General features: G+C 44.6%; 1 protein-coding gene across 2 annotated transcripts in view; it reads left to right on the top strand.

The window, feature by feature from the left end:
- The window catches only part of C2CD3 (C2 domain containing 3 centriole elongation regulator), a 227,225-nt gene that overhangs the window by 46,548 nt on the left and 164,949 nt on the right, over positions 1-15,728 (top strand). For both annotated transcript variants that reach the window (XM_077451274.1, XM_077451275.1), the window contains 4 exons: positions 469-607; positions 706-864; positions 3,808-3,949; positions 14,143-14,288. In XM_077451274.1, the coding sequence (XP_077307400.1) occupies positions 469-607; positions 706-864; positions 3,808-3,949; positions 14,143-14,288 (586 nt within the window). The remainder of the gene's footprint in view (positions 1-468; positions 608-705; positions 865-3,807; positions 3,950-14,142; positions 14,289-15,728) is intronic.

Raw genomic sequence — 15,728 nt, 5'->3', positions numbered from 1 at the left:
TTGGCATCATGGATGTGCAGCCGACAAATCTGCAGGAACTGTGTGATGTTATCATGTCACTATGGAGCAAAATCTCTGGAGGAATGTTTCCAACACCTTTGTTGAATCTATGCCACCAAGAATGAAGGCAAAAGGGGGTCCAACCCAGTACTAGCAAGGTGGACCTAATAAAGTGGGGCTGAGTGTATGTTGCTTTGGTTTTTTCCTCCTTGTAACATCCTCTGTGACCATAAGGCTGTATTTGCATGCAGACCACCCTAAGTAATATCTACATAATACTGAGCCTCCGAATACAATGAATGGAAGGGGTGGGCCAGAGACAGTAAAACTGGAGAGGAAAAGGCTGGAGTTTAGCTTTAGAGGAACGCTCATCAACATCAAGACTGAAAGTTTGGTCTAGCCATCTAAACCCTTACCCAAACCTTTCTTCTCACGTGTACATTTCATAAATGTCTTTTTGTTTTTCAGTTCTTTTACAGAAAGGAAGCAAATTGAGGGATGCCATGGCTGAATCCGCCATGATACTGGATCCTAACATAGACCTGGATGTTGAACCATTGCTGCCCCCTGTCTCAGATAAAGAGAATTACTTTTCACAGGCTGCAAGGTAAGTGGTGGCTCACTCAATCCAACATTTACATTGGTTTAATGGGCTTTCATTGTGTCTACATAAAATGTTGTATGCTTTTGTTTGTTCATTTGCAGGGCTGCTTTGGATATTCCTCCACCTCGTAATCACCAAAACCTCCTAAATCTCCATCAGCCTTCCATACCAAAAGATATAATCCTACACCCGACAGATCAGACTCTCTCTGAATTAGAGGCTCGTAGTGATGCCAGAGCCATAGAGCTATTGCTGGGAAGGTAAATGTATGCGTAAAACCATACTGAAATGACTGTGACGTTAAAGGTGTGTGTGTGTGTGTGTGTGTGTGTGTGTGTGTGTGTTTTTTTTTTTTTCCCCATAATGCATCCTATGCATTAAGAGGAAAAAAACACCTGTCAGTGACCGGCACCCCCCCCCCCCCCCCCCCCCCCCCCGTTTTACTTACCCGACTCCTCAAACTTGTTCCACGGGGATATGCTGCCTCTCTGCCCGGGGTTCTCGTCTGTTGATTGGATAGATTGATAGCAGTGCTCCCGCTGCTGCCAATCAAATCCAATGACGTGGGGGCGGGGTTGAGTCCTGCATTCGGCTTCTAAGGATGCTCGGGAGTGCACCCGCAAGGTAACCCCTCCGGGAGAGCACTTCTGCTGTAGGGATGAGCCGCGAGAGCCACCGGGGGACCCCAGAAGTCGAGGATCGGGGCCACTCTGCAAAATAAGCTGCACAGTGGAGGTAAGTGTGATAATTATTATTATAATAATATATATATATATAATTTTTTTTTTTTTTTTTTTTTTTTTTTTTTTTTGTTTAGAAACATTTTTCCCTTTACAATCACTTTTAAAGCGGGAGTTCCGAAATTTTTTTGTTTTTAAAAGTCAGCAGCTACAAATACGCCGCCTTGCGGCTTCACTTCCCAGTTCCCTACTGTGCATGCACGAGTCGCGCTGCGCAATAAGGATGGTCCCCGCTGTCTCTGGGATCCGTGTGTTTCCCAGCAGACAGCGGGGGCCCCGCAGGAAGTGGCATAAATACCCGCAGAATCTGCGGCTATCTATGCTGGAAGTGGGTGCAAATACCTGTATTATACAGGTATCTGCACCCCCCCTCCCCTGAAAGGTGCCAATTGTGGCACCGGAGGGGGGGGGGGGGGTTCCAATGAGTGGAAGTTCCACTTTAGGGTGGAGCTCTGCTTTAAGGGGCTTTCCTACAAAGGAAAAAGTTGATAATTATCTGTCACGTTGCTCATCACTGCTGTTTTCACACATTGCCTTGTTTCAGGGGTACAAGTCTCCCACTCTGCCCTCCATGGTGGATGTGCATCATTTATTTTTATTTTTTTTCTGTGCATTGTGCCTGGGTAATATGATAACTTGTGATAAACATAAAAAAACTAGACACTACACACCAAAATTGGTTTACAACAAATTTACTGAGCAGTAGGCTCAGATAGTACAAGCATAATCGCCCAAACTATCACCATGATTCCTAACAACCTGGTCCCCCAAAGGACCCCTCCCAGACTAGAACCTATGACCACCCTTAGTAAAAGGGCAAAGGATAAAGTCTCAGAGCGGAGCTGTGCCCACCCTCCCCTAAACGAAAACCTCCCCCCACACACCAGAGGACCCTAAACGACCCCCACCAAAACTCGGAGGTAGTACTCGTAAACACCAAGTGCAGTGCTCAACTTTAAAGCCACAGTGGGCGAATGAGGCACCTGCACTAGGTGGGACAGAGATGCATACCAAATTACCCAGTCTGTCAAAAAGGTCAGTCAGTAGCAGAGAAAAAATATTCAGCAGTTAAATCGGCATTGAAGTGCTACTAGAGAGCGTGCTGATAACAGAGGTTGGACGCAGCTGATAGAGGAGAGTGGTAACACAGGGCTATTCCCAACAACCAGGTAACCTAAACCTGTCAGTAGTACCAGATGGAGTAGTCGGGCCAGATGACAAGTAGGGGGAGGAGGGAAATCCCTGCGTCTGAGTCTACATGTTTCATTCCAGAGGGCGGAACTTCGTCAAGACAAGTGTCCTGACGAAGTACCCCCCACCCCCACTTGTCGTCTGGCCCGACCACCCCATCTTTTCAGAGGGCATAAGCATTTCCATCGTGGCTCAATCACCTGACTGTGTATTGAAGAGACCAGGCACCTACAATTGGATCAGCTGAACAGTGCATGGCACACAACAGTGGAGTATCTGGAATCTAGTAGGACTCAATGATAAACAAAAGATTTGAGAGACCAGTGATACACGCCTGGAACAGTCAATCAGCGCACAGCATGTGAATCCTGGTAGGGTTTCATTACACAAAAGGAGAGCTGTGTTCTTTGGGAACAGCAGAACATTACTCGCCTGGAGGGGGAGCACAAACGTAGGACCGTGAGTACTTATGACATCACACGTGGGATTGATTGTTCACTGATGGTACTACTGACAGGTTGAGGTTACCGGTTGTTAGGAATCTCCCTGTTTGATCGCTCTCCTCTGTCAGCCCACCAACCTCTGTTACCCGCACGCTCTCTAGTAATGCTTCAATGCTGATCTAACTGCTGAATATCTAATCTCACACACACACATCACTGATTATCTTATCCGTTATAGTCTAACGCCTGTCATATATATTTACAAAATTTTCTTACAGAAACTAAAAACTTTTTTATTTTTATTTATTTTTTATTCAAAATTTTTGGTCTTTTTTGTTTTTTTTATAGCAAAAAATAAAAAACCCAGCTGTGATTAAATCCCACCAAAAGAAAGCTGTATTCATTTGAAGAAAATGATAACATTTAATTTGAGTACAGTGTTGCATGATGCAGCAATTGTCATTCAAAGTGTGACAGCGCTGAAAGCTGAAAAATGGCCTGGGCAGGAAGGGGGTGAAAGTGCCCCGGTATTGAAGCGATTAAAGCCCCGACTGCTACCAAAACTTTTTTTGGGGGGTAGAGTAGTGAAAGGTTTAAAACTTCTTCTTTTTTTTGCCTGGCTTTTGCAGTGTCCTCCTGTGGAGATTTCCCCTTACTTCTTGTAGGGTCACCTGGACAGGAAGTAAAGGAATATCTCCTTAAAATGGACATAGACCGCAATAAGAACCTGAGGGGTTCTAACCCACTCACTCATGTTGTCTGCCTTTACAAAGGACCATGTCATAGAATTAGTAGTATCCCTACTGATTTGTTTGTCTTGCAATTGCAGCTCCCGAATATCCTTGGGTCAGTACTGGGATGGGACAGGATCACCCCCAGAATCCATTACCGGAAGTGACCTCTGTGAGAGTGAACTGAATGATCCTCAGTATGACCAGAGTCTGTTGGAGAACTTGTTCTATTCGGCTCCGGTAAGGACCATGAAGATGATTTTCCATATTCACAAGGGAGGGGGGGTTGTGGTTGGGGCTGGGTGGCGATAGCTTGTCATTGTCTGTGTCAGGAGGGTCACGTGTTTTAAGTTACAGGTTGAAGAATGTTGTCACTGCTGTACTCCAGACAAACCATTAAATACATGAAATGCAAACATTAGAACTGTTTTACCTACCAAAGGTCCTCAGATTTAAAGAGGTTGTAGTAAACTCTTCCATATACCCAGTAAAGTGACTGGCCTTGGGTGGTATACAGAGATAAAAATAAAAAAAAGTTGTACCTGTCCATCTGAAGCCTTTTGTTCTCTACATCCATTCAAAGTGCTGAATGATGAAGCTTGTCTGAGCTGTTTGAAAAAAAAAAAAAAGGGGTCAAGAAGCTGACGTTCTACTCTGCAGAGCTCAGCGAGGAGAGCTGATTGGAGGAAGTGACAAACCCCCCCCCCTCCACGCAGCTCACAGGAACAGAGCTGAGGCTGTCAATCAGCTGGAGATCCCTCCCCTGTCACCATTTTTCTCATGGTGTCAGGAAAACGTGTCAGTAGGGATTCCTGCTGATAGCAGAGGGTACAAAGCAGCAGGCAGAAATGACACCTAGTGTTACTAAACCCAGAATCTGCATTCACTACTATATCTGGTCTCCAACAGTACACAGAACATGGAAATGCAATAGTTTTAGTAAATATAAACTGCTAAATACTTTTTCTCATCAGCAGTATATAGGAGTCTTGTGACTTCTATCAGTGTCTGGTTAAGCTTGTAGTAGTAGTTTTCATTATCCTCTAACCCTCTGTCTGGACAATGCTGATTGGCCCTGTGCTGATCGCATGCACTCTCCCAAGGAAAAAAAAAAACAACTCTCTAACAATACACATCAAACTGAGCATGTGCAGCCTGGCTCCTAATGCTCTGTTCTATGGAGAGATGGGTTGGAGTCCGTTAAAGAAGAGGAGGATCAGAGAAGACCAGATCACAGCCTTCTTACACAATGCACAGGATTAACCCCTTAGCTTCCACAGTATTAACCCCTTAGCTTCCACAGTGAGTATAACAAGCCTGCATTACTGCATATACACTCTGATTTTACTGTTGTGGGTTTAGTAACACTTTAATCACTTGTGAACCACCAGCCGTCCTTATACGTCACTACTTTGACGCTAAATACCATTGTTATGGCAGCAGCTAGCTGCCAAAACCCTGATATTTTTAAAAACAGCTGGTGATCCTCTTTCAGATAAAAATGGTCTCAGCGGTGGATTCTCCACGAGATCACTTCAATCGGGGGTGGAGTGGGCCCCTCCCACCGCGCGCCGGTCATCCCTGCCGCTTCACGGAGCCATTGGTAGCGGCAGAGACTATCGTGTCTTCTCCCTTCACAGCCTGGATCCCGAGTGAGGAATAGAGGGCTCCCGCTTGGCTCCATAGCATTGGAGGCGAAGCTACGTTAAAAGTCACTTCCGCCCAATGCTCTTAAAGAGGATTTTTTTTTTTTGTAAAAAATTATTTATTTTACTGCATTTTAGTGTAAATATGAGATCTGAAGTCTTTTTGACCCCCCGATCTTACATTTAAAGAGGAAGTAAACTCATCAGGTAAACCCCTGCAAAGGTAAAGCATAATGGACTACTATGCATCACTTACCTGACACAGGAGCCAGCGATGTCACCGCTGTCCCCTCTTCCACGAAGCGCCCATCTTCTTTCCCCCGGGTATGGTGGCTCCGACGCTGTGATTGGCTGGAGCCGCGATGACGTCACTCCCGTGCATGCACACGGGAGCCGCCACTAATGGTATATCGCCGTTAGCAGCGGCACGCTCAAGTGCGCCTGCACGCCGCTGTCTTTTTGCAAATATCTCCTAAACAGTGTAGGTTTAGGAGATTATTTCTTGCACCTACAGTAAGCCTTAATCTAGGTTTACCTGTAGGTCAAAGTGGTCTGTAAGGGTTTAAAACCACTTTAAGAGGTCCTGTCATGCTTTTTGTTTTTTTCTATTACGAAGAATGTTTACATTCCTTGTAATAGGAATAAAAGTTTTTTTTTTTTTTTTTTTTTTTTTAAAGGACAGTGTAAAAAAATAAATAATAAAAAATAATAATTTTAATGTGCCCCATCCTGTGAGCTTTCGCCCAGAAACACATATACGTAAGTTGCAAAAGGAAATGAAAACGGTGTTCAAACCACACGTGAGGTATTGCCACGATCGTTAGCGTGAGAGCAATAATTCTAGCTCTAGACCTCCTCTATAACTCAAAACTGGTAACCTCTAGAAATTTTTAAAAGTTGCCTATGGAGATTTTTTTTAAGGGTAAAAGGTTGTCGCCATTCCACGAGTGGCAAATTTGAAGTGACACGTTGGGTATCAATTTACTCGGCGTAACATTATCTTTCACAATTTAAAAAAAAAAGGGTGCTAACTTTACTTTGGTCTTATTTTTTTTAATCAAAAAATCGTTTTTGTTTTTTTTCCCCCAAAAAAAGTGTGCTTGCAAGACCGCTGCACAAATACGGTGTGACATAAAGTATTGTAACGACTGACATTTTATTCTCTAGGGTATCTGGAAAAAATATATATTGTTTGGGGGTTTCAAAGTAATTTTCTAGCAAAAAAAAAAAAAATTATTTTATCGTGAAAACAGAGTTTGAAAAATAGGCCCGGTCCTTAAAGCGGGAGTCCGCCGGGAGTTCGGCCGTTTTTTTTTTTTTTTTTTTTTTTTTTTTTAAAGCCAGCAGCTACAAATATTGCAGCTGCTGACTTTTAAAATAGTGACACTTACCCGCCCAGCGTGCCTGCGATGTCGGCACCCAAAGCCGATCTCTCGATCGTCTCTCGGGTGCTGCCGCCATCTTGGGTATGGGAATCAGGAAGTGGAGCCTTTCGGCTTCATTTCCCGGTTCCCTACTGCGCATGCGCAATAAGGATGGACGCGCTGTCTCTGGGATCTGTGTGTTTCCCAGCAGGCAGCGGGGGACTTTCGGAAAGGGGCGTAGATTCTGCAGAATCTACGCCCCTTTCCGCAGAGAGCTATCCCGGAAGTGGGTGCAGATACCTGTACTGTACAGGTACCTGCACCCCCCTCCCCCCGAAAGGTGCCAATTGTGGTGCCGGAGGAGGGGAGGATTCCAATGAGCGGAAGGTCCACTTTAGGGTGGACCTCCGCTTTAAGTGGTGAATGCTCTTGATTGGGACACAGTACACCCTATAGAGGGGTTATGCTTTGTTTACATTTCATGACTGAGGTTTTCAATCATTTTAACCACTTAAGGACCGAGCCTCTTTTTTATTTTTTTATTTTTTTTTAGATTTGTTGTTTACAAGTTAAATTTTTTTTTTTTTTGCTAGAAAATTACTTGGAACCCCCAAAGATTCTACATTTTTTTTTCTAACAACCTAGAGAATAAAATGGCGGTCATTACAACACTTTATGTCGCACCGTATTTGCGCAGCGGTCTTGCAAGCGCACTTTTTTTGGAGGGAAAAATACACTTTTTTTGAATTGTAAAATAAGACAACAGTAAAGTTAGCCCAATTTTTTTTTTTATATTGTGAAAGATAATGTTACACCGAGTAAATTGATACCCAACATGTTATGCTTCAAAATTGCGCTAGCTCGTGGAATTGGCGACAAACTTTTACCCTTTAAAAAGATCCATAGGCGACATTTAAAAAAAAAAATCTACAGGTTGCATGTTTTGAGTTGCAGAGGAGGTCTAGGGCTAGAATTATTGCTCTCGCTCTACTGATTGTGGCGATACCTCACGTGTGGTTTGAACACCATTTTCCTGTGCGGGACGCTACTCACATATGCGTTCTCTTCTGCACTCAAGCTCAGTGGGACAGGCGCGTTTCAAAAACCTTTTCTTTTTTTTTATTTTCTTTTTTTTATTTATTATTATTATTATTATTATTATTTTTATTTCCCAAGTGTTCTTCCAGGACAGCCCTTGAGAGATGGAGCTCCTCCCATCGACACAGGAAACACATTGCCACAGTTCAAAAGGCGGTCCCTCAGGTCCCTGGTCAGTCATTTGTGTTTCCTCCGTCGGAGGAACATGTTGCCAGGAACCTGGAGGCCCCTCTCAGGGGCTGCCTGAGAACCTGCAAGCCTAAGGGACCGGGTCCTGTTTTATGGCTGCAGTTTGGGTCCATACCTTTTTTCTTTGGCTCGGGTACCGTCCAGCTGAACCGGAGCAGACCCGTTACCCTCCTCCTTCCAGTGCCGAGGTGGCCAGGGGCAGAATGACGCCGGTTTCCCCCAGGAGTGGTGAGTGGAACCTTCCATCTTCCCTCCTCGTTGCAGGGGGTCGGAGACGCCGAGCGTTCACTTCCGGCGGAACCGCGTCATCTCTGTGTGCCGAGACTTCCGGTTCCGGGTCTCTAGGGTACAAGGGGGAGAGGGAGAGCCAGCGCTGTGCCTGTAAAGCCCGACCAGCGTCCAGCAATACCGGACTAGCGGCGGGATCCGGAGCGCCAGAGGGGGACTATGGAGACTATTCCCCAGGACACTCCGGCGGAGACAGGCACCAGCCAATCCCAGGTAGGCTGCCGGGCATGCTATTACTCTGGTGGAGCGGTGGTGTTTGTAGGATGGGTTCTGTAGTGCCCCACGGTGGTGGTTACTCACAGTCTAGGTTGTGTGCAGTTAGTGGTGATTCTAAGGAGGGACAGGGGGCTGGCGCTAAAAATCCTTTGTCTTCTTATTTTCAGGGAAGACAAGGCAGGCCGCAAAAAGTGCCCTAATTGTGGGAATAGGTTGTCCTCTGGCTCTAACAAAGCCCTATGCAAGCAATGCATTACAAACCTGCTTAAATCTGAGACAGATTCCCCTTTGGCAAAATTTTTGGGCTCCTTTAAAGAGGAAATGGCGTCGACCTTTAAGTCCCTCCGAGAGTTAATCACTGACGTGGGGTCAGCTGCGGCTGCCTCCACGAGTAAAACAACTGCAGTCTCCTCCTCACCATGCTTTACAACACCCAGCTCAGGGGAGCCCCGTATGTTCAGGGAGCCTAGCCCCACGTTGATTAGCCCCGATTCCTCTGACACTGATTCCGATCAGGAAGAGGATCAAGCAACATCCAAAGCCTCAAAGTATAGATTGTCTCTTGAGGAAGTAGATGAGCTAATGGGGGCTATCTATGACACGCTGGAAATTGAGGAGGAAGAAACTCAGTTATCCAGACATGATATGATGTATGAGGCTCTGGGAAAAAAGAAAGCAAGGGTTTTCCCTATACACAAGGTGCTTTCTGACCTTGTCCTTAAGGAGTGGTCGGAACCAGATAAAAAGGTTTTCTTTCCTAAATCCCTTAAGAGAAGGTTCCTTTTTGATGAGAGCCCAGAGGCGGTCTGGAATAAAAATCCTAAACTAGACGCCCCTCTGTCCAAAATCTCAAAACAAGCTGATCTGGCCTTTGAGGATATGGGCCATCTGAAAGATCCCATGGACAGGAGAACAGACATTGTCTTAAAGAGGGCCTGGGATGCCTCTATGGCAGGCTTAAAACCAGCTCTAGCCACTTCTTGTGTAGCTAGAAACCTGGAGTTCTGGTTATCACAACTACAGGAACATTTAAAAGCAGGCACTCCTAGGGGGGAGCTTCTGAAATCCTTCCCTATGCTTTTTAAGGCCACCAGTTTCATCTCTGACGCCTCCACGGACTCCGTAAAATTTACGGCCAAGTCAGCAGCACTTTCAGTGGCAGCTAGGAGGTCAATATGGATGAAAACTTGGGGGGGAGACACGGCGTCTAAAACCCGCCTGTGCAGCGTCCCTTTTACAGGAGACTTAGTCTTCGGGCCTGAATTAGACTCCGCCTTAGAAAGGACGGCGGACAAAAAGAAAACCTTTCCCGCAAAAAAGAAAAATTTTCAAAGAAACATTTTTCGTCCCTTTAAGGAACCCTCTAAATCAGAGAAGAGTTCAACCCTCAAAAAACATTGGTCGGGACATAAAGGGAAAAGAAAAAGGGGGCATACTGTTTAGCCGCCCCAATCAGGATCCCAAACCCCAGTGACGTCAGGGTTCCTGTGGGAGGAAGATTAAGCAAATTTCTTCCACAATGGGAAGAGACAACCTCGAACGAGTTTGTCTTAAACATAATAAGGGGTCATGCGCTGGAATTCCACAGCAGCCCTCCTTCCAAATTTCTGGTGACAAAGCTTCCAAGTCACTCAGAAAAGGCCAGGGCCTTACCTTTACTGATAGGGGAAATGGTGGATCAAGAGGTATTGACACCAGTCCCTATTCAGGAACAAGGAGACGGTTTTTACTCGCACATTTTTGTGGTAAAAAAGCCGTCAGGGAGATTCAGGCTAATTATGAACCTCCGACCATTGAATCGCTCCATCCGTTACAAGAGATTCCGGATGGAGTCCATTTATTCCATAAAGAATCTCCTGCAGAAAGAGATATTTATGGCGACCCTGGATCTAAGGGATGCTTATCTGCATATTCCAATAAGGGAGGAATGCCAGAAATTCCTTCGGATGGCAGTGCAGATAGACACAAAGGTTTACCACTTTCAGTGCAGAGCGCTCCCCTTCGGTCTGTCATCCTCCCCAAGAATCTTTACCAAGGTTCTCGGAGAGGCTTTAGTTCCACTGAGGCTTCAATCAGTCTCAATTATCCCCTATCTAGACGATCTGCTCCTAACAGCACACTCAGAGAGTCGTCTTTCTCAGGATCTGGAATTGACTCAACTCAACCTGAGTTGATTAGGGTGGATTGTCAGTCAGGAGAAATCCAAGACAACCCCAACACAGGAGATGCTGTATCTGGGTTACTGGATCAAGTCTGTAGATCAGAAAATTATACTGCCGGAAGGAAAGATTTTGAATCTGTGGCAGAGAATATCTTTTCTTCAATGCAGCCCCAAATGTACGGTGAGGGAAGTAATGTCGGTCTTAGGTCTTATGACGGCAGCCATTCCAGCCGTACAATGGGCCAGGTTCCACCAGAGAGACCTTCAGGGATTTCTGCTGGAACAATTAAAGGGCAGAGATCTGGAGGAGGAGGTATCGATCCCCTCAAAGATATAACGCTCCCTCTGGTGGTGGAAGGACAGGGAGAACCTAAACAAAGGGGTTCATTGGGTCCTTCCTATCACTTCAACACTAACAACGGATGCGAGCAGTTGGGGCTGGGGAGCCCACCTCGGCTCAAACTGGGTCCAGGACAAGTGGACCCCGGAAGAGAAATGTTTCTCTTCCAATTGGAAAGAGCTAACAGCAATCCTGAGAGCTGTTCTAGCTTTTCACCCCACAATACAGGGTCACCATCTACAGGTCCGTTCAGACAATACGACGGCTGTAGCATACATAAACAAACAAGGAGGTACCAGAAGTCCTCGTTTGATGTTGGTAGCCAGACGCATTTTCCAGTGGGCAGAAGCCAATCTGGAATCTATTTCTGCAGTTCACCTGAAAGGGGAACTGAACAACACGGCGGACTTCTTGAGTCGACAAAAGATTTTGAACCAAGAATGGTCCTTACACCCAGAGGCATTCAATCTCATAACAACTCACTGGGGAAAACCAGAGGTAGACCTTTTTGCGAACAAAAAGAATGCAAAAGTTCCAAATTTTTTCTCGCTAAACCCAGGAGATCAGCCCCTGGCTGTAGATGCCTTGCAAACTCCATGGACTTTCAGTCTGGCGTATGCATTTCCCCCTCTTCATCTCATTCCGAGGGTCCTAGCAAGATTCCTCAAGGAGAAAACCTGTTTGATTCTAGTAGCACCTTTTTGGCCCAGGAGACCATGGTTCACAACGTTGCTACAATTGACAGATTGTCCGCCTCTAAGGCTTCCCTACAGACAGGACCTCCTGTCGCAGGGACCTCTTTACCATCCACAGGTCGCCACACTGAAGCTTTCAGCGTGGTTACTGAGGAGGAAATCTTAAGGAGTAAGGGCCTGTCAGATGAGGTAATTGCGACCTTACTACAGAGTTGCAAACCAGTCACGAGGGCTATTTACAAATAAGTCTGGAAAAAATTTAATAGCTGGCTGAATAGCCGGGACATAAATACGGCTAATATTCTACAGTTTTTATAGGAAGGCGTAAACAAGGGTTTAACCCTAAGTACTATTAAGGTACAGATAGCTGCCTTAAGTGTGTACCTAGATGAACGCTTACAGGAAAATCCTTTTGTCGCTAGATTCTGTAAGGCAGTCGCTAGACGCAAGCCAGTCAGAATCACCAAAGTCCCATCCTGGGATTTAGCAGTTGTACTAAAAGCTTTCTTGGGGTCACCCTTTGAGCCTATCTCAGAGGCCTCCTTAAGGCTTATTACATTTAAGACAGTACTCCTGGTGGCAATCACTTCAGCCCGTAGGGTCAGTGAAATCTAAGCCCTTTCCATCAGGGAACCTTTTCTACAGATCCTAGAAGACAGAGTCATTCTAAAGACAGACCCTGGGTTCTTACCAAAGGTAGCATCTAGCTTCCATAGGTCCCAAGATATTGTCCTCCCTTCATTTTGTCAAAATGCAGCAAATGAGAAAGAGGAACGTTTTCATTTATTGGATGTGAGGAGGTGTATTCTAGAATACCTTAAAGTAACAAATCCATTCAGAATCTCAGACTCCCTTTTTGTCCTTTTTTCCGGACAGCGTAGGGGACAGAAAGCTTCAAAAGTAACCATAGCTAGATGGATTAGGCTAGCTATAGCAGAGGGGTATAAGGCCTTGAATAGAGATCCTCCTGAGGGTGTTAAAGCTCACTCCACAAGAGCGTTGTCTGCATCCTGGGCAGAAAGAGCTGGTGCCACCCCGGAGCAGGTATGTAAAGCAGCCACATGGTCAAGCTTTTCCACCTTTACAAGGCATTACCGACTGGACTTAATGTCTAGTCAGGATCAGGCCTTTGGGAGGAAAGTCCTCCAGGCCGTGGTCCCCCCCTAATCTGGTAAGTACTTGGGGATCCTCTCAAGGGCTGTCCTGGAAGAACACTTGGGAAAACTGGAGTTAGTACTTACCGGTAACTCCTTTTCCGGTGGTCTTCCAGGACAGCACGATCCCACCCTTTATTTGATTATAGTGATGTACTAATGTTATTACCTGTTATGGTTTATATGTTTTTCAGTTCCATCCTTCGGTTCTTGGTGAATGACTGACCAGGGACCTGAGGGACCGCCTTTTGAACTGTGGCAATGTGTTTCCTGTGTCGATGGGAGGAGCTCCATCTCTCAAGGGCTGTCCTGGAAGACCACCGGAAAAGGAGTTACCGGTAAGTACTAACTCCAGTTTTTTACACTGTTTTTATTTTTTTTTAATAAAAATAAAAATTGTCACTTTTATTCCTATTACAAGGAATGTAAACATCCCTTGCAATAGAAAAAAAAAAGCATGACAGGACCTCTTAAATATGAGATCTGAGGTCAAATATACCTCAGATCTCATTTCCACTAAAATGCAATAAAAAAAAAAAAAAGAATAAAAAATGGTCCTTTAAGATCTATCAAAAGGTCACTTCCGCCCTGAAATGTCACGGAGACGGGTGGCTGTCTTCCCCTCACTCGTCTCCATGCCAAGGAAAGAGGAACATTTGATGGTCATTGCCGATTGGCTCCGGTAAGCGGTGGAGGGCACCGCATTGTGGCAGGAGGGGGGCGAGGGGGTGCGCGGCGTCTCCTGAGACAGATTTAAAAGTGATCTTGCAGCGAATCCGCCGCAAAGACCACTTTTATCTTGAATTGGACGGCCTACTCTTGAAGAGGATACTGGGGTTATGGCAGGCTAGCTGCTGCCATAGCAACGATATCCTCCTTCAAAGTAAGGACGTATATCGGAGTGCGGCGGAACTGATATGGTTTTAAACAGCTTTGCCACAGCACAGCCCAGTCTGCCAGAGCACCTGATTTTTCTTTGCTTCAATTAAGGAAGACTTACAGGTCTTTGACTGGACAGTAAAGTAGAAGCAGCAGACTGATGAGCTCATCTCCTTGTCACTCTGCTCTGTCCTCTTATGAGCACAGCTGACTGGATCACGTGCTGCTTCTTCCTTTAAAAGTCTGAGCTTTGCTGTACAGGGAATCGGACAGCGCTGATCCAAAATCAAATTCAGAATGTTTTTTTTTTTTTTTTTTTTTTTTATCTGCATGTAATTCAGCTTTCAATTTTACAAAATTCAGTTCTAAATTACGTTAAAATTACTTTATTTTTATCTGAAAGAGCTCACACGATGATTTTGGCAGTGATAAAGAACAGTCCAGATCGGAGAAAAATGGATATAAAAACAGACCAGAGAAAAATGAAGAACAAAGCTTGAAGCAATCCCTCTCTAAATCAGAGGAAGAATCTTCATTAAAAGTCTCTGGGTAAGTCTGTGGATTGGGAGTCTGGTCCTGTGTAAGCTTAGAGTCACTCCAGTCAGGGTTTACGTAAGGCTGAGCACTCTTCCTACTACCATATGACAGTGCCAAGAACCAGCACTGTCGCATAGGCTGAATCGCATGCTCCTCCGATTGGCTTCTGCTGATGGTTTGTTTGTCAAAATGGATTGAGATTCAAGCTAAGCAGAGGGTACTTAAAGCGGACCTTCTTCAGTTATGTTTTTTTCAACTTTTCATCTTTTAAATCTTCGGTCCTTGTTTTAACTTTGGATGGTAACGTTTTTTTTTTTTTTTCTACCAATAAATACCTTAACCACCTTCAGACCGGACCATTTTGCTGGTAAATGACCAGAGGTCTTTTTACAATTTGGCACTGCGCTGCTTTAACTGGTAATTGCGCGGTCATGCAATGTTGTACCCAAACAAAATTTGCGTCCTTTTCTTCCCACAAATAGAGCTTTCTTTTGATGGTATTTGATTGCCTCTGCGATTTTTATTTTTTGCGATATAAACGTAAAAAGACTGCAAATTTTGAAAAAAAATGATATTTTCTACTTTTTGTTATTAGAAAAATCCAATAAACTCAATTTTAGTCATACATTTAGGCCAAAATGTATTCAGCCACATGTCTTTGGTAAAAAAAAAAGTCAATAATTGTATATTTATTGGTTTGCGCAAAAGTTGTCACATCTACAAACTAAGGTACGTTTTCTGGAATTTACGCAGCTTTTAGTTTACGACTGCCTATCTCATTTCTTGAGGTGCTAAAATGGCAGGGCAGTACAAACCCCCCCAAATGACCCCATTTTGGAAAGTAGACACCCTGAGGAAATTGATAAGTGGCATGTTGAGCCCATTGAATATTTTATTTTTTTGCCTCAAGCGATTGAATAATGACAAAAAAATTTTTTTTTTTTTTTTTTTTACACAAAGTTGTCACTAAATGATATATTGCTCACACATGCTATGGGCATATGTGAAATGACACCCCAAAATAAATTCTGCTGCTTCTCCTGAGTACGGGGATACCACATATGTGGAACTTTTTGGGAGCCTAGCCGCGTACGGGGCCCCGAAAGCCAAGAACCGCCTTCAGGTTTTCTAAGGGCGTAAATATTTGACTTCACTCCTCACTACCTATTACAGTTTTGAAGGCCATAAAATGCCAAGATGGCACAAAACCCCCACAAATGACCCCATTTTAGAAAGTAGACACCCCAAGCTATTTGCTGAGAGGCATGTTGAGTCCATGGAATATTTTATATTTTGCCACAAGTTGCGGGAAAATTACAAACTTTTTTTTTTTTTTTTTTTTCACAAAGTTGTCACTAAATGATATATTGCTCACGCATGCCATGGGCATATGTGAAATGACACCCCAAAATAAATTCTGCTGCTTCTCCTGAGTACGGGGATACCACAGAT

This window comes from Lithobates pipiens, unplaced genomic scaffold (assembly GCF_037356315.1).
Source record: "Lithobates pipiens isolate NorthernLeopardFrog02 unplaced genomic scaffold, aLitPip1_a1.2 Scaffold_23, whole genome shotgun sequence".
Classification (NCBI taxonomy): domain Eukaryota; kingdom Metazoa; phylum Chordata; class Amphibia; order Anura; family Ranidae; genus Lithobates; species Lithobates pipiens.
Note: the sequence above shows the minus strand (reverse complement) of the source record. Positions and strands in the feature narration are given on the sequence as shown.